We start from the raw sequence: 25,578 nt of genomic DNA, 5'->3' as shown, positions 1-25,578 counted from the left end.
GTGATTCTGGGATTCTGTGATCTCTGATGTCCCCGGCTTGTCCCAGTTGCTGTCACCTCCCTGAGACCAACAACGATACAGCGGTTGGGTTATTTACTCTGGGAGTTTCAGCCCACAGCAGCTGATATAATCCTGTCCCTCAAGCTCCACCTTGCCCCTCTCTCTACCATTCCTATAGGATGCTCCATAGGATGCAGCCTGGACCCTGCAGGGAAAACACATCTGCTCCGGAAGAGCCAGATTTTTGAGGACAAACACCTAAGAACCATAACTGTTGCTTTCCAACCCCCTTTCCTCTGGGCTGGGGAGGGAAGGTGGTGGAGAACACGGGCTGCTCCAGCCTCCCAGCACCATCACGTGCGGGCGAGCAGCGTCTCTGGCCTCTCTCCCGCTGCTCGGGGGGCTGTTGTCATCTGGTTCCCATCAGCGGGGCAGGCTGCCGGCAGCTTTCCTCCATCTGACACAGCTGCGGCTGCCCAGGGGAGCAATCTCGCCTTCCCTCCAAGTTAAAGGGCAAGAATTTCCTGCCCACTTTTTAAAAATTATTATTATTATTTTTAATTTTTTTAATAAGAAATTTCTGCATGTGTGTTGTTTGTTGTTCTTACACGGAGACAAAAGAGGACGATATGTTGAAGCGGGGCCACACCACAGGGCTGGGGCTCTCTCGGAGCATCTCGCTGGCCGGAGCAACCCCGGCCCTTTTCCCTCTGCAGCCTCGACGCAAAGCCAGGACCAGCAAAGCCAAGCCCACAGCCTCACTCAGGACAGTGTTTTCAGTGGTGCACAATGAGAAAACACGGCTGCTGCCTGCCAGGAGCAAAACTGGAGCACGGGCAGGGGTTAAGGGAGGTGGTGGGATGCAGGCAGAGGCAGCCCGTGCAGGGACAGCCAAGCCATGACACAGATAATTATGGAGCTCGTTATTTGTATCCGGAAATCAGCGTGGTTTTTGAAGGCAGCCTGTTTACCCAGCTGCTCTGAACCCCCCAGCATCGTCGCTTCTCGACGGAGACAGGGGTTGGGTTCTTCAAATCTGCTCGCAAGGAGGTACCAGCTGGATGCAGGAAGGTCAATGCTCCATTGAGGCTGTGGGAAGCCACTTCCCTGGCCCTGACCCCTGCAAAATAAAGCATTTTTAGCCCCAAAGAGGGATTTTCAGCCCCAAATTCAGGGTTTACTTGCCTTTATTCCTGCTCTGCTGCTGCCTCGCAGCCGGGGCTTGGCTGGCCAGGGTGGGGGTTAGCACAGTGGGTGGATGGTTTGAGGGACCACCAGCCCCCCATCCTCCATCTGCTACGGGACAGGCACCCCAGGAGGATTTTTGGGGGGTTCCCCATCCTCCCATCCTTCCGCTGCACCCAGAGCAGGGGGGTATTGCACAGCCCCAACCCCCCCACACCAAGGGGATACCCAGGGCAGCCCCCCCCCCCCCTCCAGATGCAGAGGGAAAGAACCATTTTGGACATGAAATACAAACACATGGAGCCCGGAGACCCCCACGCGGGATAAACCCTGCATGAAGCTGTGTTTTCCCAGGGCTGGGTTGGTTTTGCTGTTAAAAAGAGGGATCCTGGGTTAAGCCAGGGGAGTGAGAAGGTGGATCCCATCACCAGGCAGAACGGCCGGGGGGTTGCGAGAGGGGCCGACAAATCATTTGCTGCGTCGTGCCTCAGTTTCCCCAAACTGATAAAGCCCTCCAAGAGCTACAGACACACAGCGTGGGATATCCATTAAAAATCTGATTTTAGCAAAATTTATGCCCTGTGCTCTTTCTTTTCCCAGGTGACCGAGGCCCGAAGGGAGAGAAGGGAGACCGAGGCGGCAGCACGGGTAAGTGCTCGCTCGTGGTTGTCTCCCTGGTGCTCCGGGCATGGTTTTGCTGGTGTTTGGAGGCTTAGGAGCGTGCGGGGGAAATTCCTGCTGCAAATCAGGCAGGAAAGCAGCTGCTGGGACAAGGTTGCTGAGTTCTGTGCTTGGGTTTTCCTGCCAAGGAGGAGCCAGAGCGATGGGGAGGTGGGAGAGGTATCGGCAAGGCCTGAGGATGCTCGAGGAAGGTGGTTGTGATGTTAAGGCAAAGCCAAGCAGGGGAAAGCACCTTGATTTGCAGCCCCAGGAGCCCTCAGCATGCCGAGACCCCGGCCAGGCTGCTGGGGCAGGATTGAGGATGCCCAAAGCCAGTTGGGACTTTCTGCTCCCCGCTTCTTCCCGGCAAACAAACAGGATGAAGCTCGGGGCTGAGCTCGCCCGCCCGCGCAGGCGTTTTGCTGGCAAACAGCATCATCACTAACCCAAGGCCAGCCCGGAGCTGGCAGCGAGGGGAGTGAGGGGCTGGAAGAAAGGACACATCTCTTCCCATGGCAGGATTGGCCTGAGGAAGCATTTTTCCGGGGTTTAAAGATGGAAAAACCCCTGTTTGGATGGAGGCACCTGGGCCACGCCGTGCTGCTGACCGCAGCCGTGCCTGGCAGCGCTGCTCTTGCTTTGGGGTTCCCTCGGGGGCCAAGTCCAGCGCGTGTCCACCGTTCCCCAGCGTTGGGTGCTGGACTGGCAAGCTGAGAAATGCCAGGGAACAAGCCTAGGGCTGGATCCTGCCCATCCCCTGCTGCGCTACAGCTCTGCCCTGCAGGGATCTTGTCCTGGAGACCCCTGGAGATGCTGATGGCTTCCTCCAAGCTTTGGACATTCCTCCTGCCACCCCTGGGACATCCCTCCTACCTCCTTGGGGACATCCCTCCTGCCTGTCCAGGGACATCCCTTCTGCCTGTCCAGGGACACCCCTCCTGCCACTCCAGGGACATCCCTCCTTGGGGACATCCCTCCTGCCTCCTTGGGGACATCCCTTCTGCCTGTCCAGGGACATCCCTCCTTGGGGACATCGCTCCTTGGGGACACCCCTCCTGCCTCAGGCACCCACACAGGGACTCCAGGTCCTGGCCACCAGCCACTGTGTCACCCAGACGGTGCCAAGTGAGAGCGAGGATGTGGCAGGGTTAGAAGGAGAGCAGCAGCAGAGGCAGCTGGGGAACAGGGAGCACCATGGCGGGACGCACCAGTGACCGAGCCCCCCAGCCCCCTCCAGCCACTCTTTGGTGGGCGAGCACAGCTGATTCCCATCTGCAAAGTGTAAATGACAGGGTATATCACTATTTAATTTCCTGGGGTAGACGTACGCCAGGGAAACGGGATGTTTGCACCCATAGTCCCAAACCAAAGGGACCAGAGCAGGGGCAGCAGGAGAAAGTGGTGAGGAGCCCAGGGAACTGGTCTCTATTATCAGGGGGGAGATGATATCTCAGCCCAGCTGCAAAGAATCAGGCCCTTGTTTTTTCAGCCACCGGGAGCTATTTCTCCTCCTTAGCTTTTCCTTTCTTGTTTTGCTGCTTTTGGGTGCTGGGTAGTGGGAAGGTCGAGGGGTTTGGAGGTAACTGCTGCAGCAAAACAAATGCACATGCACAGGATGATGCTTTCGGGGTTTATTGGGTATGGTGGAGAGGGAAGGGGCCAGGGAGCTGCTCCAAGACAGATGGGGCCAGGCCACTTTGCAAGCAGGGGCTTGCTGCAGGCAGAGAGCACAGCTGGGATGCTCCTGTGCTGCTTTGGAGCTGCAGCCCAGGAGGGCCTGATCCTGGGCAACCTTCTGCAGCACAGTGAGGTGGACAACCCGCTTTGGTCCCTGTGTATCTTCTGCTGGTTCCACCATCTCACTGGGGCCAGGACCTGGGTGCAGCCCCAACTCCAGCTGCAGTTTTTGCAGAGTCTCCAGGACTCATGGGCACTGAAACAGCCCTGGGCTGGGCTGCGAGGCTGTTATGGGCAGCTGGCACTGGTTTGGGAGGAGACTTCTGGGTTTTATTAGCTTTTATTATCCCTCTAAGCAATGCTTGTCAGAGGCTAAGTGGAAGGGTTGTGGCCAGGACTCATGTGGCTGAGCTCTGCAGCTTTATTAGCAGCCCTCACCCTGCTGATTAATAGGAACATCCCAGTTGTGCCTGGATCTATGCCCTGATTGCACATCTCTTCCCCTCCTTGGGGAAGCAGTTGCTGTCTTCCAGCACGCAAAGGCTCTGATGAGCATCCAGCAAAGAGCTGGGGTGAGGACAGACTCACAAGGGGAGGAATGAGGACTTTGGGATGAGCAGCTGGCTTGGGTTGGAGACATGGAGCTGGTCCTGTACAGGGTGAGCAACCAGCTGATGTTGGATATAAGGAGCTGGTCCTGGACTGTCAGTCACCTGCCTGTCCTCCTGGGAATGTGGGCAGCTTTGGAGGCAGGACTGGATGGTTTCACAGAGGGGATTATGCTGCGTAAAACCAGGGTGCTCCACACCCCATTTAGTTACTGCTTTTCCATCACAGACGTGAGGTGATAGCACCAGAGGAAGGATCCCCTGCCCCAGGATGCTCCAGGGTGCAGGAGGGAATGGTGCCAAAGCCACCGTGTTCCCTGGTGCCACAGTGCCAGTGGCCAGGATCACCAAAGACATGGAGCCAGGAAGGTGACACTGTGTGGCTTGTCACCTCGACCTGGAGGAGGAGAAGTGCTGGACCCTGGGTTTCTCTGGCCGCATCCTGCCCTCTACTTGTTCGCCTGAAGCGGGGAGGTTGGGCTGGCTCCCAAGCAGGGGACACTGGTGTTAGATCCGGCACAGGCATGGTTTGGCAGGAACAGCTCCCCTGGCAGCTCCAGGCAGCGTCCAGAGCTCCAGCGCACGTGTTTGACTCGGAAGAGTCGCTTCATCCAGCCCTCAGATGACACCATCCCTGGGGTGAGCCAAGGCAGCTGCCTCGGTGAAGCTGCTTGATGGCTGGGAAGAGACATCCCATCCCAGATAGTAAGGACGGGTTGAAGAAGACAGCCAGCAGCATCCCAAACAAGCCCCTCGGCTGAGGAGTGATGCCACCCCTCCGGGTCCGTGGTAGGGCTGTGTGAAATATCAGTGAGATGGTCCAAGAACAGTACAAGATGTTTCCTGGCTCCTCCATGAACCCGGTGCTCTGCCCAGATCCAGGAAAACACGCTCAGGGTTTCCAGACCCCTTCTTGAGCCTGACCCCGAGTGGGTCCTGGAAGTGGGAGATGGGCCAGTGCCAAGGCCAAGCAAGGACTGTGCTTTCTGGAGGTCACTGGAAGAGGTGGCTGTGTTCCCACTGGGAGCGAGCCAGGGAAAACCCAGAGCCTAAAACATGGAAAAAACCCAATTTTGTGCAGGTCCTAGCCAGCCGGCAGTGCCAAAACCCATCGAATCTCTGTGCAGCAGGTCCCAAATGCTGATCCAGTCTCTAAATGTCCCGTTAACCCTGCACCTCCCAGCCCCGAGGGCCTGGGGCAGGCTGGGACTCTGCTTCACCCACCTTGGCCAACCTCATGGTCACCAGCTTGGTTGGCCAAGGTACCTAAAGAGAGCTCAGCTGAGCACGGCTGCCCATGACATCCCACCACCATGAAGCTAAAGCAGATGTCGGACCCATGTGAGGTTTTATCAGCTCTTTGCAGCCCCCTCGGCAGTGGTCACCTCTTGGCATGGAGACCTTTCAGCTTCATCACTTGAGGAGTTGCCATGAGCCATGTACCAGCAAAATCGCAGCAGACAAGAAGGTTTTGTTGCCTTTTGCATTGGTGGGACTTTGGTGGTGGCTGTGGTTGAGGGGGTTTTGGTGGCGTGGAAGCAGACTGTAACCCCCCAACCCCTTCTCCACCGGGGACCAGCCTTGGGTATAGAGGGTGAGCTAGAGACTTGATGATGGTCAGCAAGGAGGAGACTTTGATCTGCCTGGAAACGCCTCATGCAGCAACCCAAACCCCATTTATCTTCACATTTGAGAAGTCGTGTCATCGAGCAATTCCAATGGGAACGTGTGTTTTGATAGGGAAAAAAAAAAAACAAAACCTAACCCTGGCTTTCAGAAAATGTCTTTAAATAAGAATCTCCAAGCAGCTGCAGTACAACCTTGTTTGGGGGAGCCCAGCTCCACCCTCGGCAACCATCCCAGCCCATGGTGAGTCACGGAGCGAGCCCAGCTGCCTGACAGCGATTTTCTCCGCTTGACCCCTTTCTCATCCCAAATAACAGGATTTGTGGCGTGTTCCTTTCACTGGGTTTCCTTGGCTGGGGGCAGAAGAAGAACCGCTGTGGTTTGGTTGTGGTGCTGAGCTTCTCGGTCATTCCCCTGTTAGATAAACCACCCCGTCCCTCTCCCTGGCTGAAGGATGAAGGGCGACCATACTGGTCTTGCCTGCTAGGAGGGTGGTGATGGGGTGAGGAAGGCTGAGGACCCACAGAAAGGCAGCTGGGAATGGAGGGAGCAAGGTCAAGCCATGTCCCCCCACCCCGGTTTGGCATTTTGGACTGATGTGAGCCTCCCCTCACCAGCCCCTCAAGCATGAAGCCAGGGTCCACCTGGGCAGCGTGGACTTGGCCCGGGGTCCTGTCTCCAGGCTGGAAGAGTCTCCTCATCACCTGTGGTCCCCTTTCATCGTCCCTTTTGGAAACTCTTTGTGCCCTGGTTTTGCTGACATCTCACTCCTCCCATCAGTTGCTCAGATCTCTCTTCTCACAGAATCACAGAATCATCTCAGTTGGAAAAGACCTTGAAGATCATCCAGTCCAACCATGAACCTCACACTGACCGTTCTCAACTCCACCATATCTCATCGCAAGCCTGAGCTGTCTCTGTTTCGTCTCACCTTGATGGCTCCAGGACTGATCCTGGCTCGTGCCTGCTCTCCCTGCAGAACTTTTAAGCTGTAAACAGGTTTCCCATCTTGGCATGACCATTGCAAGGCTCAGCCTCCCCCAACAAAACCCTGGGTGGGATGGGACACCCCTCCAGCACCGTACCCAGCAGTGGTGGGATGTCCCCAGGTCTCCTGGAGGTGCCTCACCCAGTGCTTTCTACGGCCGTGCGCACCACGGGGAGGGCGCGGGAGGTGGTCCAAGGCGACACTTGGAGATGCCACCATTCCCCCTCTGACCTTGCTCTCTTTTCCCACCAGCAGCCGCCGAGGAGGGGATGATTCGTCTGGTGAACGGCTCCGGCTCCCATGAGGGACGGGTGGAGGTCTTCTACGACCGCCGTTGGGGCACAGTGTGCGATGACGGCTGGGACAAGAAGGATGGAGACGTGGTGTGCCGGATGCTGGGCTTCCGAGGCGCTGAGGAGGTGTACCGCATGGCCCGGTTTGGCCAAGGTAAGACCCTTCCACTTCTCCCCCCGCCTCACCTGGTATAGATACCTGGGCCCAGCCCATAAATAAACCAGAACCGCCCCCAAAATGAATCACAGAATCATCTGGGTTGGAAAAGCCCTTGAAGCTCCTCCAGTCCAACCATGAACCTCACACTGACCGTTCCCAACTCCACCAGATCCCTCAGCGCTGGGTCAACCCGACTCTTCAACCCCTCCAGGGATGGGGACTCCCCCCCTGCCCTGGGCAGCCCATTCCAACGCCCAACAACCCCTTCTGCAAAGAAATCCTTCCTAAGAGCCAGTCTGACCCTGCCCTGGCGCAGCTTGAGGCCATTCCCTCTTGTCCTGGCGCTGGTTCCTTGGCTCAAGAGACTCATCCCCCCTCTCTGCACCCTCCTTTCAGGGAGTTGTAGAGGGCCATGAGGTCTCCCCTCAGCCTCCTCTTCTCCAGACTAAACCCCCCCAGTTCCCTCAGCCGCTCCCCATCAGACCTGTGCTCCAGACCCTGCACCAGCTCCGTTGCCCTTCTCTGGACACGCTCGAGTCATTCAATGGCCTTTTTGGAGTGAGGGGCCCAAAACTGAACCCACTTATCGAGGGGCGGCCTCACCAGTGCCAAGTACAGGGGTAAGCCTGGAGGCATCCAGCATGCCTCCCACAAGCAGGACTTGGGCTGTGGTGGCTTGAGAAGTTTCAGTCTGGTCAAGCACTGGTTTAATTCAGCACGGCCAGCCCTGGGTGTCTGCAAATATTTTGGTGTTGGCTTGTGGGACCGTGTGCGAGCACATCGCTGGCGCTGGCCCAGGTGGCTCCTTCCCCTGCTCCGGCTCCCTCAGCGCTCACACCCTGCCGCGCGCTGACTCAGCACCGAGAACCATCCCTGGGCTTGTTGTTTTTGAACGGACGCTTTGGGTTTTTCAGCTGGACGTGACTTTTGAGATCTATTTTCTCTTTAAAATAACAAAAGACAAAAAAAAAAAAAAAAGGAAAAGCTTTTAAAAACAGAGGGGAAATGTCAGGAACGCTTTGGCGGGTGGAGGGGTGACCTTTGGCCCCAAAGTGTTGGGTTGGGGTGTTTCTGCCCAGACCAGCTCCTTCCCACGTAGGCTTTTTAACTCCTTGAGTTGCCTTCTCTCCAGCTGCTTGGGGCTGTCAAGGAGGCGATAGATCCCCAAAGCAGGTAGCCACCATGGCCATCATCTAGCCATGACCATGCTGGTTGACGAGACCTGCTCTTTGAGTGCAGCTGGACCCCTCCAAGAGCTGGTGTCCTTCCCACCAGCCCTGGGAGACCTCAGAGTTAGTTTCACCAGCATTGTCCTGGCTACCCGCACCCAGATTTCTTCCCCGTCTCCCACCCTGGTCCTCTACTACCCCCTGAGCTGCTACAACCACTCGGGATCCTGGTGCGCCATCATCCAGAGCCTGCGTTGGGGCATGATCTTGACTTGGGTTGTCCCAACTGGGAAGAGCTGCTGCTCCTCCTCTTGTGACCCCCTCAACACAGCAATGAAAGTGCCCAAATCCCCCCACCCAGCAGCCAGTGGATGCCCAGCAGATGCAGAGGCACGGCCCCAAAGGTTCTGCCACACCACAGTGCCACTTTTGGTCACCCTTGGTGGGGCAGGAGGACCCCGTCCGTTCCCCACCGAACGTGGTACATCCAGTGCCTTGCCGTGGCCACAACGCGCCGTGCACTGGTGGCTGGTGTCTCTCCTGGGGGTGTTTCTTCCAGAACAGGGATTGTGCATCCCCAGGAGCTTGGTAGCTCCCGAAATCTGGGGCTACCCCACTGCCACATGCCAGATGTGCCGCATCCAGCACCCCTGAGGGCAGAGCTGGGGTCTGTGTTTGTACGGGGGTGAATAGGGAGACTCAGAGAATCACAGACTGGTTTGGGTTGGAAGGGACCTTAAAGCTCATCCAGTCCCACCCCCTGCCCCGGGCAGGGACACCTTCCACTAGCCCAGGTTGCCCAAAGCCCCGTCCAACCTGGCCTTGAACCCTTCCAGGGAGGGGGCAGCCACAGCTTCTCTGGGCAACCTGTGCCAGGGCCTCACCCCCCTCACAGGGAACAATTTCTTCCTTAGATCTCATCTAAATCTCCCCTCTTTCAGTTTAAAACCGTTCCCCCTTGTCCTATCCCTCCCCCCTGATCAAGAGTCCCTCTCCCCTTTCCTGTAGCCCCTTTCAGTCCTGGGAGGCCGCTCTAAGGTCTCCCTGGAGCCTTCTCTTCTCCAGCTGAACCCCCCAACTCTCTCAGCCTGTCCTCACAGGGGGGTGCTCCAGCCCCCCCGAGCATCTTCGTGGCCTCCTCTGGCCCCGCTCGAGCAGGTCCGTGTCCTTCTGCTGTTGGTGCCCCCAGAGCTGGACCCAGCACTGCAGGGGGGTCTCCCGAGAGCGGAGCAGAGGGGCAGAATCCCCCCCCTCGCCCTGCTGCCCACACTGCTCTGGGTGCAGCCCAGGACATGGGTGGCTTTCTGGGCTGCCAGCGCATGTTGCTGGGTCATGTCCTATTTTTTATCCACTGGTACCCCCAAGTCCTTCTCTGCAGGGCTGCTCTCCCTCCCTCCCTCCCTCCCTCCGTCCCCCATCCGTACCGATGTCGGGGATTGCCCCAACCCATGTGCAGGACCTTGCACTTGGCCTTGTTGAACCTCACGAAGTTCACACAGACCCTGCGTCACTTCTTGAGCCCATCAAGGTCAATAGTGCCCTTGGAAAAAAATGAACCGCAAAGAAAACGGAGGGGGTTGCCAAGAGCTTTGGTGGTGGCTGGCAGTGATGGGGAATTAGGATGCGAAAATCCACGCTGAGCGAGGAGAAAAAGTGTAAAATTACAAGAGTCGCTATTTATTCCTGCGCATGGGGTGTCCCAGCCAAATCGGGGCACCCCAACTGTGGATTTAATGGGGTTCTCCCCTTCAAGTGTTCAGCCACACCACAGTTGGACTAATCACTAACACCCACATTCCTGATCTCTAATCACAGGAAAACTTTGCAAAGCGACTATTTTTTGCAGCATTTTTGCTGCTTGTCTGTCAATCCAGACACCCCTGGAGCTGGTTTTGCTCCAATTCCCAATCTCCGACACTGGGAGGGTCTCAAAGCTGTGTCGGGGGGCGAGGCGGGGGCTATAGGATGCTGCTGTTGTCCAGGGGCATCCTTCATCCTCCATGGGCAGCTTGAAGCTTCCAAGAAGCAAAATCCTTATTTCCAGCATTTTTGTCATGAGAACTACAAAAACGTCCAGTAAAACTCCACTACCTCTTTACAGTACGGTGTATAATGTGATCTAATGTCTATATATAATGCTAATATATATATATAAAGCAAAATTAATACACTTTACTATAAAGAAGGATCAATACGATAGTTAGGGGAGGGAATTTTGATAACGGATGAAGCTTTTTGTTGAAGAAGGGCTTGAACGATTTCTGCTTTCTCCCGGCGAGGCAGCGATGCACGAGCCCTTGGTCAGAGGGGGTCCACCGAGGTGTCGGGCTGCTGCTCATGGGGTCCCCGTTTTTTTTTTTCTGCAGGCACAGGGAGGATCTGGATGGACGACGTCTCCTGCAAGGGGACAGAGGAGAGCCTGATGCGCTGCAGCTTCTCCAGCTGGGGCAAGACCAACTGCGGCCACGCCGAGGACGCTGGTGTGAAATGCCTGATGCCGTGATTGGGGGGTGGGGGGCCGGGGTGGGGTGGGGGGACACCCCCAGTTTGGCTGCGGGGGTCGTGGGGGGCTCAGCCCACCCCACGGAGCTCACCTGTGCTTCCTGAAATGGTTTTATTATTAGAGAAATAAATGCTTTTTTATTATTCTCTACTGTTGCTGGCACGGGTGTGCTTGGAGGGGGAAGGGGGGGTTCAAAGAGTGATGGGGATTCGTGGGGGTCTGGGGGGGGGGGAGGCATTGGTGGGGGGCATAAATACAGGCCTTGGGTCTGGCTCAGCCCTGGTTTGAGAAGTCCCTGAGTGCTGGGTGGGGGTACAGAGCACCCTGCCCCCCCAAGCCCATCCACAGAGAAGACACCCCCCCCCCCGAAACATCCCCCAAAGGGCTTCGAGACCCCCCCGAGACCCTCCAAGGGCTTGGGGATCCCACAGAGACCCCCCAAGGGCTTGGGAACCCTACTGAACCCCAGAGACACATACACACACACCCCCATGGCCTGGGGGTCCAAGAGAGACCCCCCCCCAGGGGTTGGCAATGCCATGGAGACTCCTCCAAGGGCTTGGGAACCCCCCCCAGAGACCCCCCCCAAGGCTTAGAGACCCCATGGAGACCCCCTAAAGTCTTAGGAACCCTGTTGAACCCCAGAGGTACCCCCTACATAGCCTGAGGCCCCACAGAGACCCCCCCAAGGGGTTGGCAATGCCGTGAAGACTCTACCAAGAGCTTGGGGACCCCCCTGACCCCCAGAGGTCCCTCCCAAGGGTCTTGGGAACCTACAGAGACCCCCCCCAAAGGCTTGAGGACCCCATGGAATCCTCCCCCAAGGTCTTGGGGACCCTGCTGCACTCCGGAGACCCCCTCCAAAGGCTTGAGGACCCCACAAAGTCCCCCCAAAGGGATTGGGGAACGTGTTGCACTCCAGTGACACCCCCCCCCAAAGGCTTGAGGACCCCACAGAGACCCCTCCAAAAGTCTTGGGAACCCCACAAAGACCCCCCCAAACACCCTGGTGCCCCCCCAAACACCCTCCAAAGCCCCGGGGACCCCTCACAGCTCCACCCCCCCCCCCCCCCCGGCCCCAGGCCTTGGGGACCCCCAACAGACCTCCCAAACCATTTGTGGACCCTTACACCCCTCTCAACTCCCCCTCCCCAAAGATTGGGGACCCCCTGAGACCCACCCCAAGCCCCCCCCCTTAGGCCCCGCCCCACGTGGCCCCGCCCCCGGCGTTGACTCCGCCCCCTCCTCCGCGTTCCGCCGTGGTTTGGCCGCCTGCAGCCGCCGTAGCCGCGGGGTTGGGGGGGGCGAGGGAGCGGTTTCCCGCGCTCAGAATTCAAACCGTGGCGGCGGCGGCGGGTAACGGTCGCGGGACGGGCTGGGGGGGAATGGGGATGGGGATGGGAATGGGGCGGGGGGGGGGGGAATGCCCTCACCGAGGTGGGCTCCGGCGCCGCTCCACCCTCCCCTCACCCCCACAGGTGGGACCCCGGAGTCATCTTATGCCCCCTCCCCGCCCTCAGGCTGGGACTTCCACCCCCAGAGATGGCACCCAGGAGTCGTGTGTGTGTGTGTGTGTGTGTCCCCAACCTGGGACCCCCCCCACCCCTGGAGATGGCACCCAGGAGTCCTCTCCTGCCCTCCCTCCCAACCTGGGACTCCCCATCTCACGCTCAGAGATGGCACCCATCAATCCCCTTCTGCCACCCCCAATCTTGGACCCCCCCTTACCCCCAGAGATGGCACCCAGCAGTCCCCTCTCGCCCCCTCCCACCCCCCCCAATCTGGGACTTCCCCCCCGACTCCCAGAGATGGCACTCAGCAATCCCCTCCTGCCCCCCCCCCAACCTGGGACACCCCCCACCCCCAGGAGTTTCTCCCCCCAATCTTGGACGCCCCCTCCACCCCAGAGATGGCACCCAGCAGTCCCCTCCTGCCCCCTCCCACGCCCCCAATTTGAGACTTCTTCCCCCCTCCCGCCTCAGAAATGGCACCCAGGACTCCTCTCCTGCCTGCAGTCCCCCCCCCAATCTGGAACAACCCCCTCACCCCCAAAGGTAGGACCTGGGACTCCTCTCCTGCCTCCCCCCCCCCCCCCCCCCCCCCCAACCTGAAACACCCCAGAGGTGGGACCCGGGAGTCCTCTCTTATGTCCCCCCAACCTGGGGTCCCCCCAAGCACCCCCGAGGTGGGACCCTCAGTCCTCGTGCTGGGCCGGGGGGGGGTGTGTCCCTGTCCTGCTGGGAGCAGCCTGGGGACGCTTGCCCACCCCCCCCAAACTCTTTCCCTTGGTACCCCATCACTTGCCAAACCCCTTCAGAGCCACCCCCAGACCCGTTCTGGGGTTCCTCCAGCATTTTTGGTGGTGGAGGGGTAATAAAAATCTTTCCTCTGCCGTAGGGCTGGGGACGGTCGCAGCGATGGAAGCCTTCAAGTCTCAGAACAACCTGCCCCACAGGGAAAAACCAGGTGAGGCGCGATCAGCCGCGGAGCTTCAATATTTCCAGGGGGGTCTGGCAGGGAAAGGGAAGGTTTTGCTTTGCCGTGGGGAGGCGATGGGTGTTAAAGGGCCCTCTCAGGGCGGGTGTGGTGGTTTATTGCTGAGTCGTAGGGTCTGGGATGTCCCTGGGGATAGTGGGGGACAGTTGTCCCCTCCCAAGGCGCTGGCAGAGCAGCGGGAGGAGCAGAAAAGGCCTCGACGCCGAGCAGTAACTAAACCATCCCTGTGTTATCGCCACCATTTTCATCACAAATCCAAACCCCAGCCCCACACAAGCTGCTGTGGAGAAAATTAATTCTAGCCCAGCTAAACCCGGTAGAGTTGCTGAGCCCGGAGAGTAGTTAGGAACCAAAAAGCTGCGTCTAAGACCAGGCTCAAGCGTAAAACCTTGCGCAGCGCTTCACGGAGAGTTGTCCTGGGTGAGAAACCTAATGAGGGCGGTGCCGACAGCTCGGTGGAGTCTGAATTTGGTAAAATCTTGGGGGAAAGAGAGTTTGGAAAGGAGATTTTCTGAAAATCCAAACTCCCCGCAGCACAGCGCACGGGTAGAATCGTAAACGCAATTTGTGATCAGAGCATCAAAGCTGCGGCTCGATCGGCTCCATGGGGTCATTTATGGTTGGACTGGGTGATCTTCAAGGTGTTTTCCAACTGAGATGATTCTGGGATTTGTGGGTGGACGCTGGGTGCCCCCCAAAGCTGCTCTGTCGCTCCCCTCAGCTGGAGAGAAAAATATAACGAAAGGCTCGTGGGTCAAGATATTGTCACGGCCCGGACTGGGAGCCTGGGGAGTCGTGAAGGCTTTGTGATCCCCTCGGGTTAAATTAAGGTGAAATGACACCAAACGACAAGTTAAAATGTTTTACTTGCAGTAGAAACAGCTTAAACTTGGAAAAGGACAGTAAGTGATGTGGTCTCTTATGGATAAATCTGTAAGAAAGAAAAGAAAGGAAAGGAAAGAAAAGGAAGGGGGGAAGGAGTCAAAGAATCGGGATCCCCACCCCAGGTTCCAGCGTTGTCTCAGGTCCCGTAATCTTGGGGGGTTGGGGTGTGCACACCCAGCAACGTTTTCTGTCGCCTTTTAAGTTCATTTTACCAGCTGATTTGCATCCTAGACGAGGAGAAATGGGTTTTCCATGAACTCATTTGCATGAGAGATGAGGAAAAGGTGGAGTGTGGGTTCTGTGTGTGTTTGGGGGCGATGGGGTGCACCAACCCCTCATCAAGTTGAGTCGGTGGTCGTGCTGGCCCCCACAACCTTTATTTTTTCCTCAGTTCCCACAGATTTTTTGCTGACTTCCTGCTTCTTGAGCGATCATCCAGCTCCTGGGCAGAACACTCACCTCTTCTCGGGTCTTTCACCTGAACGTCTGGTTTCACTCAGCCCAAGTTTTCCCCCTTTGAGGTTTATCTGAGGAGTTTGACAACACAACCCCCAGGGAGCGGGGACACACCCTTCGATAGGCTCCACTTCCCTGGGGGACATTCCTTAGATTAATCACAAAGGCCACAGTTTGTCCTTGAGGTTTTCTGTGTCGATGAGTGTTTGAGGCATCAGTTCCTTCAGTTCCTTCCAGATAAGGCCAGGGAGATCCCTCACCAATTACCCTCACAGCTGAAATAGACTCAATGCGGGGAAATAAATTTATTATCAGTTAAATCAGAGCAGGGTAATAGAAATAAACCCAAATCTTAAAAACACCTTCCCCGCACTGTTAAAGGATTTCGCCAGACTGGGGGTACCTCTAGGCTGGATTTATTAACAACTCAGAGCTGGGCCAGCACCAGAGTGAGTGGCAGGGACTAACAAAAAGCACCTTCTGTACGTACGATTTTACACGACATTGTACAATACAAAAGTCTTTGGCGTTTCTGCACAAACTCTCAGTTCCCAATTCTTCATCAATTTCAAAAGTTCATTAATTCCCTCAGTCTCAGCTAATTCTCATCGTTCCATTCCAATTCCTCTTTTGAAGTCGCTGCTCATTGGTGCTGTCTTTGGTCTCCACAGTTACTTCTCCTCTTATACAATCTTCATCATAATTCACCTTTAGACTTCTGAGAGAAAACTCAAGGTGTGCTATTTAACATATACTTAATCGATGTCTGACTTTAAATGCCTGACCTTTCCAAATTGCTTACTTTAAGTTAATCGCTTATTTCTCATCTTTTGTTATGTCTAAAACTTAATGCCCAGGATTAATTTTTGTTAATTCAGTGACTGGGTTTTAAGCCGGCCATGGCGAGGGCTGCACAGGGGGCAGATGAGCAGCGTTGGCATTGGACTGTCAGTGCTGTTCTCTGAGCAGCTGTATCCTATTAATTAAACTTAGGAGACGATATCTATTGATCAATTATTCTCTACATATAATTATATCCTAATAAAAAGTCTTCTAAAAGCTTTTGCCTTTTACAGGGGGGCAGCGTGGGGGACAAATGAGCAGCGTTGGCATTGGACTGTCAGTGCTGTTCTCTGAGCAGCTGTATCCTATTAATTAAACTTAGGAGACGATATCTATTGATCAATTATTCTCTACATATAATTATATCCTAATAAAAAGTCTTCTAAAAGCTTTTGCCTTTTACAGGGGGGCAGCGTGGGGGACAAATGAGCAGCGTTGGCATTGGACTGTCAGTGCTGTTCTCTGAACACCTGTATCCTATTAATTAAACCTATAAGACTATATCTATTTATCAATTATTAGTAGTGTCTAAATAAAGAGCCTTCTAAGAGCTTTCTCCTTTTACACCCACCCCTCCCTTCCTCCCCAGCTCAACTTCACTCCCCATTTCTCTCCCTCCTCCCCGCCAGCGGCGCAGGGGGACGGGGAATGGGGGTTGTGGTCAGTTCATCACCCCTTGTCTCTGCTGCTCCTTCCTCCTCAGGGGGAGGACTCCTCACACTCCTCCCCTGCTCCAGCGTGGGCTCCCCACGGGGTCACAGCCTCCTTGGGGCATCCCCCTGCTCCGGCGTGGGGTCCCCCATGGGCTGTGGGTGGAGATCTGTGAGGTCCCCGTGGACCTCACAGCCTGCCTCACCGTGGTCTTCATCACAGGCCGCAGGGGAATCTCTGTTCCGGCACTGGAGCACCTCCTCCCCCTCCTTCCTCACTGACCTTGGTGGCTGCACAGTTGTTTCTCTCACATAGTCTCACTCCTTTCTCCAGCTGAAGCTTTTATTTTTTTTCCCCCCTTTTTTAAATATATTATCCCAGAGGCCCATCTCAGAGCCGCTGGCGTTGGCTCTCAGACACAGGAGAAGCTTCTTGCAGCTCCTCACAGAAGCCCCTGGCTACCAAATCCTTGCAAACCTGATACAGCGGCTCTGGGTTTCTCTTTTATTTTTTTATTTTATTTTTCTTTGTAGATGGGGGGCCAGTGTCTGTCACCATCCCAGCCTCTCCCTTCATGCAGAAGCTCGGCTACGGCACCGGGGTCAACGTCTACTTGATGAAAAGGTACGTGCGGGCTTGGCTTCTTTTTTTTTTTTTTTTGTCTACTAGAATAAAATAGGGGATGGAAAGTGAGCTCTGAGCAAGAAAACGCCACAGTCACCAACCTCCAGATGGACACGGAGTCGAGGAATTGCTGGGGAGTTTCCAGCTTTTCCCTGTTGCTGGAGGTACCAGTGCTGGGAGGGAGCCCATCATTTGGGGATAATTCCATCAGCCTTTCCCTGGCCTGAAATTCAGGTATTTTGGGTCCATTCCTGCCTCTGCCCTGCCCTGAGCCTCGGCTCCTCCACCTAAAAATAAGAATTGGTGCAAATCTTTTCTAAAATGCTTGAAAACTTGACAGAGGAGCACTGTGTATGGGCGAGGCGTTACTATGCACCTCCTCGGTGTGCACGTGAGCAGACTTTCATTTATTTTAGCATTATTCTTTAGTAATTTCACAAAATAAAGGCTGACTCTCTCCAGAATAGCTCCTTGGTGACCTGTGCGAGCTTTGACTGTGGTGCTGCTTACAAACAGAGCGGTTCTGACCCGGGTGGGTTTTCCCATGCAGATCTCCCAGAGGTTTGTCTCACTCCCCGTGGGCTGTGAAGAAAATTAATTCCAAATGCAACGGGGGCCGGCAAAACATCTATCAGCAGAGACTGAAGGAAGAAGCTAAGATCTTGAAAAACCTCCAGCACCCAAATATTGTGGGTAAGTTACAAATTAAGGTGTCAGAGCCACCATCTGGCTCTGGAGGTCCGGAGCCCCGGGGTGTGATGGCTGGGAGGATCACTGAGTGCTGCCCCGGCCTTACACTTCAGAGATGGGTCAGTCAGACCCACCGTGGACCTTCTTAAATTAATTTTTAAGTCTTGCTCGGTGTGCTGGGGACTTAGAAGCACTCCTGGGCTGCCGGGGCAACGCAGGTGGTGGCAGAAGATGCCCCCTGGGGCTTCGTTGCCCGTTGAGATCAGTGTCAGTTGCCGAGAGGTGGTTTTCTGGGTGAGTTACCCGACAGAAATGGTTACGGGGGGGCTCACGAGGTGCCTCGCTGCAGCTTTCTGGCACCTGCAGCCCAGCTTCAGCTTGTGGCCTCAGGGAAGGGAGAGGCCACCGTCACTTTGCAGAGGACAAGTGATATCTCAACAATATTTGGGTGGGTTTCCCTGTGCGGAATAAGGCTCCTGATCCCACCCTGATGACACACCTTTGTGGGTGACACTCGAGGCTCTGTCACGCTCTTGGCTCTGGAATGTTTTGAGAAGCTGCTTTAGTCTGTGTTTAATTTCTGCTCTTATCTTGTCTAAAATCTCTCCTGCCAGTCAGAACAGCAGCTTTGTCTGAGTTTTTCCTTTTATTTGTGCTTTGAACTATCTCGGCACGGTCACTTGTTTTAGAAATATGCGTGCAAGGAACTTTGTATCCCTAAAATAGCAAGTCTGGCTTCTGGCAGGGATTGGCCAGCAGAGATAGTCTCGACCTTCCACATTGCAAACATTTCACTGCTCGTTTTGTAAAAGGTGCTGTAGATCGTTTATGGGATAAGACTTTAGCTATGCCGTTGTGCAAGAGTTTGCCATTTATAACTCCACCTGAAGAGTATTGTGTACAGACAGGAGTAAAAACATGGATGAAGAAAGTTTACTTGACATTTCCTACACATGTTAGTCTTAACCTTGTGAAATGGCCCCTGTGAGACCAGGGCTTGGCTTTCCCAAACATCCCCCTGCCCTTTATCTTTTTATCTTTGCGGCTGGAGGTGTCAGGCCTGCAGATCTGCTGCCGTTCTCCTCCCTCCTTTCTCCTGGTTCTCTGTCCCACAAAGATTGGGGTGAACACCCCCTGCCTGGCCCAGGGTGCAAAGCTGACCTGGGAAGCAACAAGCAGGCTGCCTGCGGGCTCTCCTTCACCTCGACGAGGTTTGCAGGGCCACGCAAAGCCACGAGTCAGGTCTCCCCCCCCCGCCCCCAACTCTGGGCTCTGAATTTGTTTGGGGCTGGTTACAGCTGCCAAGAAAGCACCTGGGTACCAGCCCTGAGTGCTCTGGGTCCATCGGGCTGGCCTCTGTCAGCCTCATTTCACACAGGGGAATGTTTTTCCAATCTTTTCTTTTTTGTGGGAAATATGTTTCTCTGTAACTGCCAGTTAAAAGGTCAGTTTCACTCCAAATCTTGAAATGGAAAAAGTAAAGAGGATAAATATTGAAATAAATAAATAAAAACTTTAAAAAATATTTTTAAAAATATTGAAAAAGGCATTAGACATGTAATCTAATCAAGTTACTGTCACAAACAGTACTTCACCTAAGTTATCACTTTAAGGAGGATGCTTTTTTCCTTAATAGAAAGATCTTTGATGATAAGAACCTAATAAAAAAATAACTGATAATCACTTTTTCACAATGAAACGCACCAATAAGTCTTGACTTCCCACGGGGAAAGCATAAATATAAATAATAAAACCCCAAGCAGATGTTCAAAGCATCTAGAAGGGGCAGTGGGAATTTGTGCAATGGGATTGTAACAAATCAATTTTTTTTGGAAGGTTACCGTGCGTTCACCGAGGCCGACGACGGAAGCATGTGTCTGGCCATGGAGTACGGAGGAGAAAAATCTCTCAGTGACTTAATCGAAGAAAGAAGCGCGGAGCGGTTGGGCCCTTTCCCTGCTGCCACGATTTTCAAGGTTGCCTTGAGCATGGCGAGGGGGCTGAAGGTATGTTTAACATTAACTGTAACTGGTCTGGGTGGAATTGTCCACACTGGTGACACTGGAAAAACAAATGAATTTGGTGTGCGAGAGGCCGGGCGAGGCAGATGGAGAGCAGATGCTGTGATGCTTCGTACGAGCCTTCAGTGGTTTTTGTTTTTTTGTTTTTTTACTGGGTGCTGTACAGACTCAGGTGAAAACTGAGCCCTGAAGCTTGAGGTTGAAGTGATACAAAAAAGAGATGCAATGGGGTTTTTCACAGAATCCCAGAATCATTCAGGTTGGAAAAGACCCTTGGGATCATCGAGTCCAACCCTCAGCCCAACTCTACAAAGTTCTCCCCTACACCACATCCCCCAACAGCTCATCCAAACGGCCCTTAAACACACCCAGGGATGGGGACTCCACCCCCTCCCTGGGCAGCCTATTCCACTCTCTGACCACTCTTGCTGGGAAACATTTTCTCCTCATGTCCAGTCTGAACCTCCCCTGTTGCAGTTTAAAGCCGTTCCCTCTTGTTCTGTCACTAATTCCCTGGGAGAAGAGACCAGCACCAACCTCTCTACAATGTCCTTTCAGGGAGCTGTAGAGAGTGATGAGGTCTCCCCTCAGCCTTCTCCTCCTCACACTGAACAGTCCCAGCTCCTTCCATCGCTCCTCACAGGATTTATTCTCCAGGCCCTTCCCCAGCTTCGTTGCCCTCCTCTGCACTCGCTCCAGCCCCTCGAGATCTCTCTCGGATTGAGGTGCCCAAAACTGGACACAACACTCCAGGTGTGGCCTCACCAGTGCAGAGCACAGGGGGACTGTCACCTCCCTGCTTCTGCTGGTCACACTATTTCTAACACAAGCCAGGATGCCGTTGGCTTTCTTGGCCACCTGGGCACACTGCTGGCTCCTGTTCAGCTGCTTGTCAATGAGAACCCCCAGATCCTTCTCTTCCAGACAGCTCTCCAGCCACCCAAACGTCCTGCTGCCCTCCCTTGGGGCCACCTCCTAGCCCTGCTTGCTAGCCAGAGAGGAGGCTGGCTGCTGGCTCCTTTCTGCTGCGCCAGGCAGCTGGTCTGGGCAGGGAGAATGGTTCACTGATGCCCGTGGCTGCTACCCGGTGCTGCTTGTGAACCTCCTGGGGTTGTTTAGGGAAAAAGGAGGGGAAATGGAGACTCAGCGGGGCTGCGTCTAAACCAAAAGGGAACCGTAAGCCCCCAAAACTAAACTGGGCAGAACAACCTGCCCTGTGTTTTCTATGGGTTACAGGGAGGTCTTGACCCACCCTTGAAGTTTTAAGGCTGAATATGTTAAAGATTAAGAAGTTGGTGCTTTGTTCAAATCCGATGGCTGCTCCTGCCTCTCTGTGGCTGTATCTGAAAGCGGGTGGTAACAGCTCCTCTCTGCCTCTCAGTATCTTCACAACGATAAGAAGCTGCTCCACGGAGATATCAAGTCTTCAAACGTGGTCGTTAAAGGTGACTTTGAAGCCATCAAGATCTGCGATGTGGGAGTGTCCCTGCCCCTGGATGAGAACATGACTGGTAGGTCGGGCGGCCGGGAAAGGGATCTGGATGCCCGGTGGCTTCCAGAATTTGGGTCCGGGAGCAGAGTGACCTCGGAGGGAAGGACTGGCCCGTGGTTTGCACCCTGCGTGGGTGAAGGGGATCTCCAGCTTTAACCCTCCAGACCTGTGACATCTCTCCGGTGTCCTTCCACGCTCCGGTGGGCAGGAGGGGTTCTGGATCAGGCCCTGTCGAGGAGATGCTCTTGCCAGAGAGTTAAATAAATGAATCTTTCTCGCAGGGCTAAAAGGAAGCGCGAGCCAACTGCGAGCGTTCTAAAGACTTCACGTCAATGAGAAGCAGATGTCTAATGGCGTCGTGGCTTGGCTGTGAACAGCAGGAATGTGTTTGGGTTAATTACAAGAATGCTTTTCTCCGCTGCTTTACACAGTGCTTGGGCCTGCGACAGCCTCATAATTTATAAAGCTGCTCTATTACATTTTTATTAGTAGCTGTTCCCTTTTATAAGGAGCGAGAGAGCTGGAGGCAGCGCCCCAGCGTAATCTCCCTGAGAGGAGTGTGGTTAAAGTATCAGTTTCTGGCCTGGCTTAACAGGAAGAAGTCCTCTCCCAGCCCAGCCCTGAGTTTTGGCTTTGCCTCCTTGTCGTCTTGAGGAGACAAGGGGCACCCAGCGACAGGGAGGGTGCTGGGTCCCTGTCCGTGCGGCAGCCGAGGATGAAAACGCAACGGTCTGTGAAGTGTCGAGGGATTTCAGCACTGGCTTCTCCTTACAGGCTGGGCTTTGAAGATCAGCCCTGCAAAAAAGGAAAGTTTCTCAACCAGCTGAGATTTGCTGACAGCTCTGGAGAGCTGGGGGGAAACTTGGCCCCCTCCTCTTGGGAGCAGGGCCTGTAATTGAGAGAGGGATATAACTGATCGAGTCAGGGCTGGTGCTTCCTTCGTCAATTGCTTCAGCTCTCCCAGGGCTAATTAACATCAAGGAGGCGTTAAATTGAACAAAGTGGTGAGAACTTGGTTGGGGCTGGAGGAAAGAAAAGAGAAGGATTGCGTGGCTGGCAGGAGGCACCGTGTGGTGGAGGCTGATGGAGCCTCGCGAGGCTGGGTTGGCTTTGTCCAGCAAAAAGGGGGTGCCCTGAGTGCTGTCACCCCTGTCCTGCTTCCCTGGGGTGGGGGGCCAAGCTGAGGAAGGGAAAAACCTGGGTAAAACACGGGTAATTTCTCACTTCTTCACTGCAGGGTGTCTCAAAACAGGGTTAAGCTACAGAGCATCGCTCTGGCCTCGGGTTCTCTCCATGCTCCGCGCGGCCTCAGACACTCCACTCTGAAATCTCCTCCCGGAGGTTTCTCCACGGTCCTTAACGTGTTGTTTCCTTCCAGTGAGCAACCCGGAGGCATACTACATCGGCACCGAGCCCTGGAAGCCCAAGGAGGCTCTGGAGGATGATGGCGTCATCACCGACAAGGCCGACATCTTCCCTTTTGGGCTGACTCTCTGGGAAATGATGACTCTCTCCGTGCCACACTTCAACCTGGGCGATAACTCCGATGATGAAGGTTTGTTTCTATCCCTTGCTGGTGAGCGACTTCTATTCCTAGAAATGCTTTCTCTCCTCTTAGTAAAACTGATTTTTTTTTCCAGTGTGTGTAATGCCCCCAAAATCCCAGGTTTCCCTTGGAAGCCATCTAAAGGTCTGCGTCACCTCACAGCAGCGTAGGAGCAACCTGCCAGGCTGTAGCCGTGTGGGGGGTGCTGTTGAGATACCACTGAAATGATATGGCCAGAGAAGCCTAAAAGTGACATCGTGCTTGAAACAGTGCACAAAAATATTTTGAGGCAGCTGAGGAGGAGCTTAAGGAAGCGCTGGGCCCAGACCAAGGGTGCGTGGGGCTGCAGCCCGGCTGCCAAGCACCTGCTGCCACCGGGGAAGCAGTTTGAGTTGCTTTGGGCACCTCCTGTGCACCCAAGTGGAGATTTGTCATAGAATCACAGAATCTCTTAGGTTGGAAAAAACCTTTAAGATCATCGAGTCCAACCATTAACCTCACGCTGCCAAGTCCACCACTAAACCCTGTCCCTAAGCGTCACATCTACACATCTGTTAAACACCTCCAGGGATGGTGACTCCACCACTGCCCTGGGCAGCCTGTTCCAACACTTGACAACCCTTTCGGGGAAGAAATTTCTCCTACTATCCCATCTAAACCTCCCCTGGTGCAACTTGAGGCCATTCCCTCTTGTCCTGGCGCTGGTTCCTTGGCTCAAGAGACTCATCCCCCCTCTCTGCACCCTCCTTTCAGGCAGTTGGAGAGGGCCATGAGGTCTCCCCTCAGCCTCCTCTTCTCCAGACTAAACCCGCCCAGTTCCCTCAGCTGCTCCCCATCAGACCTCTGCTCCAGACCCTGCACCAGCTGCTGCTTTGGACATGCTCCAGCATCGAATTTGCCTTTCTTGTACTGAGGGCACCAAAACTGAACTCAATATTCAGCCTCTCCAGTGCCAAGTACAAGGGGACAATCCCTTCCCTGTCCCTGCTGGCCACACTATGGCTGATACAAGCCAGAATTCCATTGACCTTCTTGGCCACCCCCTTGCTTAGTTACACGGAGCAGACAGGATGGGCAGGGGATGCTACAGCTGCCTGCAGGCAGATCTGAGCCCTGGAGTGATACAAGGCTAAAAATCCTACAGGCTGTGCTGGGAAAACTCTTGCTCCAGCCTTTGAGCTGGCACAGACCCACAGGCTGGCTTGTGTTTTCTAAGTCGGTCTCCAGGCAGCCAGGGGATTTTTCCTCACTCTCCTGCTCTCAGCACCTCCTGGCAGCAGAGCTTTTTCCCAGCCAGCTCTGCAGGGGTGACTCAGAGTTATTCTACTGGGGTAGATACAGCTTCAAAACAAGCAATTTAAGCCAAAGGGGAAGTAATGATGTATGTCAGACAGTAATTAGTGCTAACAAAGAATAGCAAAGCTAACACGAAGGTCAGATCCCACCGTACCCCTGCAAGGCAGGACTTGGGGGTGCTGCTGGGTGAAAGACTACCTGTGAGCCAGCAATGTGTGCTGGGCTGCACCCAGAGCAGTGTGGGCAGCAGGGTGAGGGGGGGGGAATTCCCCCCTCTGCTCCGCTCTGGTGAGACCCCTCTGCAGTGCTGGGTCCAGCTCTGGGGGCACCAACAGCAGAAGGACATGGACCTGCTCGAGCAGGGCCAGAGGAGGCCACGAAGATGCTCGGGGGGCTGGAGCACCCCCCTGTGAGGACAGGCTGAGAGAGTTGGGGGGGTTCAGCTGGAGAAGAGAAGGCTCCGGGGAGACCTTAGAGCGGCCTCCCAGGACTGAAAGGGGCTACAGGAAAGGGAGGAGGGACTCTTGATCAGGGGGGAGGGATAGGACAAGGGGGAACGGTTTTAAACTGAAAGAGGGGAGATTTAGATGAGATCTAAGGCAGAAATTCTTCCATGTGAGGGTGGTGAGGCCCTGGCACAGGTTGCCCAGAGAAGCTGTGGCTGCCCCCTCCCTGGAAGGGTTCAAGGCCAGGTTGGACGGGGCTTTGGGCAACCTGGGCTAGTGGAAGGTGTCCCTGCCCGGGGCAGGGAGTGGGACTGGATGAGCTTTAAGGTCCCTTCCAACCCAAACCAGTCTGTGATGGATGAGGGGCAGCCAGGGAGCAAAGCCCCATGCCCCCAGGGACCCTTCCCACCCCCTTTGCCACCTTCTTTTCTAGACGAATCTTTTGATGAAGACTGCTTTGACGAGGAAGCATACTACGCAGCCCTGGGAACCCGCCCAGCCCTCAACATGGATGAACTGGACCAGTCCTACCAGCACGTGATCGACCTTTTTTCTGTCTGCACCAGTGAGGACCCCACGACGCGGCCCTCAGCCACGGCCATCGTTGAAGCCCTGGAGGCAAGTCTGCCCCAGGAGTAAAAGCATCCATCTGACTTAGAGTAAGGCTACTCCTGTGGCATTTATCCTTCTAGTATGTGAAACATGCTCTGTGTACTTAAAACCAGAGCCTAAACTCGTTAAACACTAACCCCTGCTTTAAGGACAGGCTTTAGATGACTGCAGCTTGCTCTGCTCCTAGAGCAATCCCCTCCCACCCCCACTTAGGGCCTAAAGTTATGTTCAATATTTTGGCTTTTAGTTGTTCTGTTACAGCTGTTTTAAAACCCTTTCCTGTCTTTGTGTTGAGTTAATAACAGTTTTGTGACCGAGATGTTAAAAATAAATTTTAAGAGGTGCTTTTCTTTTCTTAAGGAGTGTGTGTCCCTACCAGGTATGTGCAGGTAAATATTTGTGTGAAGTATTTGTGCTCCTGGGGTGGGTGAGAGCAGCAGACCCCGGGTGGGAGGAGAATATTACCAAGGGAGAGCAGCCCCACGCTCGAAGAAGAGGTTTCCTAACACAGCAGCCTGTTACACAGAATCATACCGTGGTAAAAAAAGGGTGTAGGGTCAAGGAAAAAACAGTCTCTTGGGGATTTATTAACAAAAACCTTGTTGGTTGGGGAAATTCCTGCCCACAGCTGGCTGGAGACAAAAGAGGTTG

General features: G+C 54.7%; 2 protein-coding genes across 4 annotated transcripts in view; both read left to right on the top strand.

The window, feature by feature from the left end:
* SCARA5 (scavenger receptor class A member 5) overlaps positions 1-10,878 on the top strand; it is a 39,067-nt gene extending 28,189 nt beyond the window's left edge. For 2 of the 3 annotated variants that reach the window (XM_074864644.1, XM_074864645.1), the window contains exons 7-9: positions 1,786-1,833; positions 6,997-7,191; positions 10,733-10,878. In XM_074864644.1, the coding sequence (XP_074720745.1) occupies positions 1,786-1,833; positions 6,997-7,191; positions 10,733-10,869 (380 nt within the window). In that variant the 3' untranslated portion in view covers positions 10,870-10,878. The remainder of the gene's footprint in view (positions 1-1,785; positions 1,834-6,996; positions 7,192-10,732) is intronic. The other variant, XM_074864646.1, reaches the window with a different exon arrangement.
* Positions 10,879-13,271: 2,393 nt separating this feature from the next.
* PBK (PDZ binding kinase) lies at positions 13,272-25,286 on the top strand. The gene is made up of 7 exons (XM_074864643.1): positions 13,272-13,335; positions 16,734-16,824; positions 17,375-17,517; positions 19,351-19,520; positions 20,917-21,046; positions 22,406-22,582; positions 24,749-25,286. The coding sequence occupies exons 1-7, from the start codon at positions 13,287-13,289 to the stop codon at positions 24,952-24,954; spliced, it is 966 nt and encodes a 321-aa protein (XP_074720744.1). The 5' UTR covers positions 13,272-13,286; the 3' UTR covers positions 24,955-25,286.
* Positions 25,287-25,578: the final 292 nt, after the last annotated feature.

Source organism: Strix uralensis, chromosome 3 (assembly GCF_047716275.1).
Source record: "Strix uralensis isolate ZFMK-TIS-50842 chromosome 3, bStrUra1, whole genome shotgun sequence".
Lineage (NCBI taxonomy): Eukaryota > Metazoa > Chordata > Aves > Strigiformes > Strigidae > Strix > Strix uralensis.
The sequence above is the reverse complement of the archived record's forward strand: the minus strand, read 5'-3'. Positions and strand labels throughout refer to the sequence as shown.

What these genes read in the sequence shown, in the direction of transcription:
- PBK (XM_074864643.1), top strand. Translation starts at nt 13,287, where the DNA reads ATGGAAGCCTTCAAGTCTCAGAACAACCTGCCCCACAGGGAAAAACCA. An exon ending in CCAGCACCCAAATATTGTGG is followed by an intron (nt 17,518 to 19,350) that starts GTAAGTTACAAA and finishes TTTTTTTGGAAG; the next exon opens with GTTACCGTGCGTTCACCGAG. An exon ending in CGATAACTCCGATGATGAAG is followed by an intron (nt 22,583 to 24,748) that starts GTTTGTTTCTAT and finishes CTTCTTTTCTAG; the next exon opens with ACGAATCTTTTGATGAAGAC.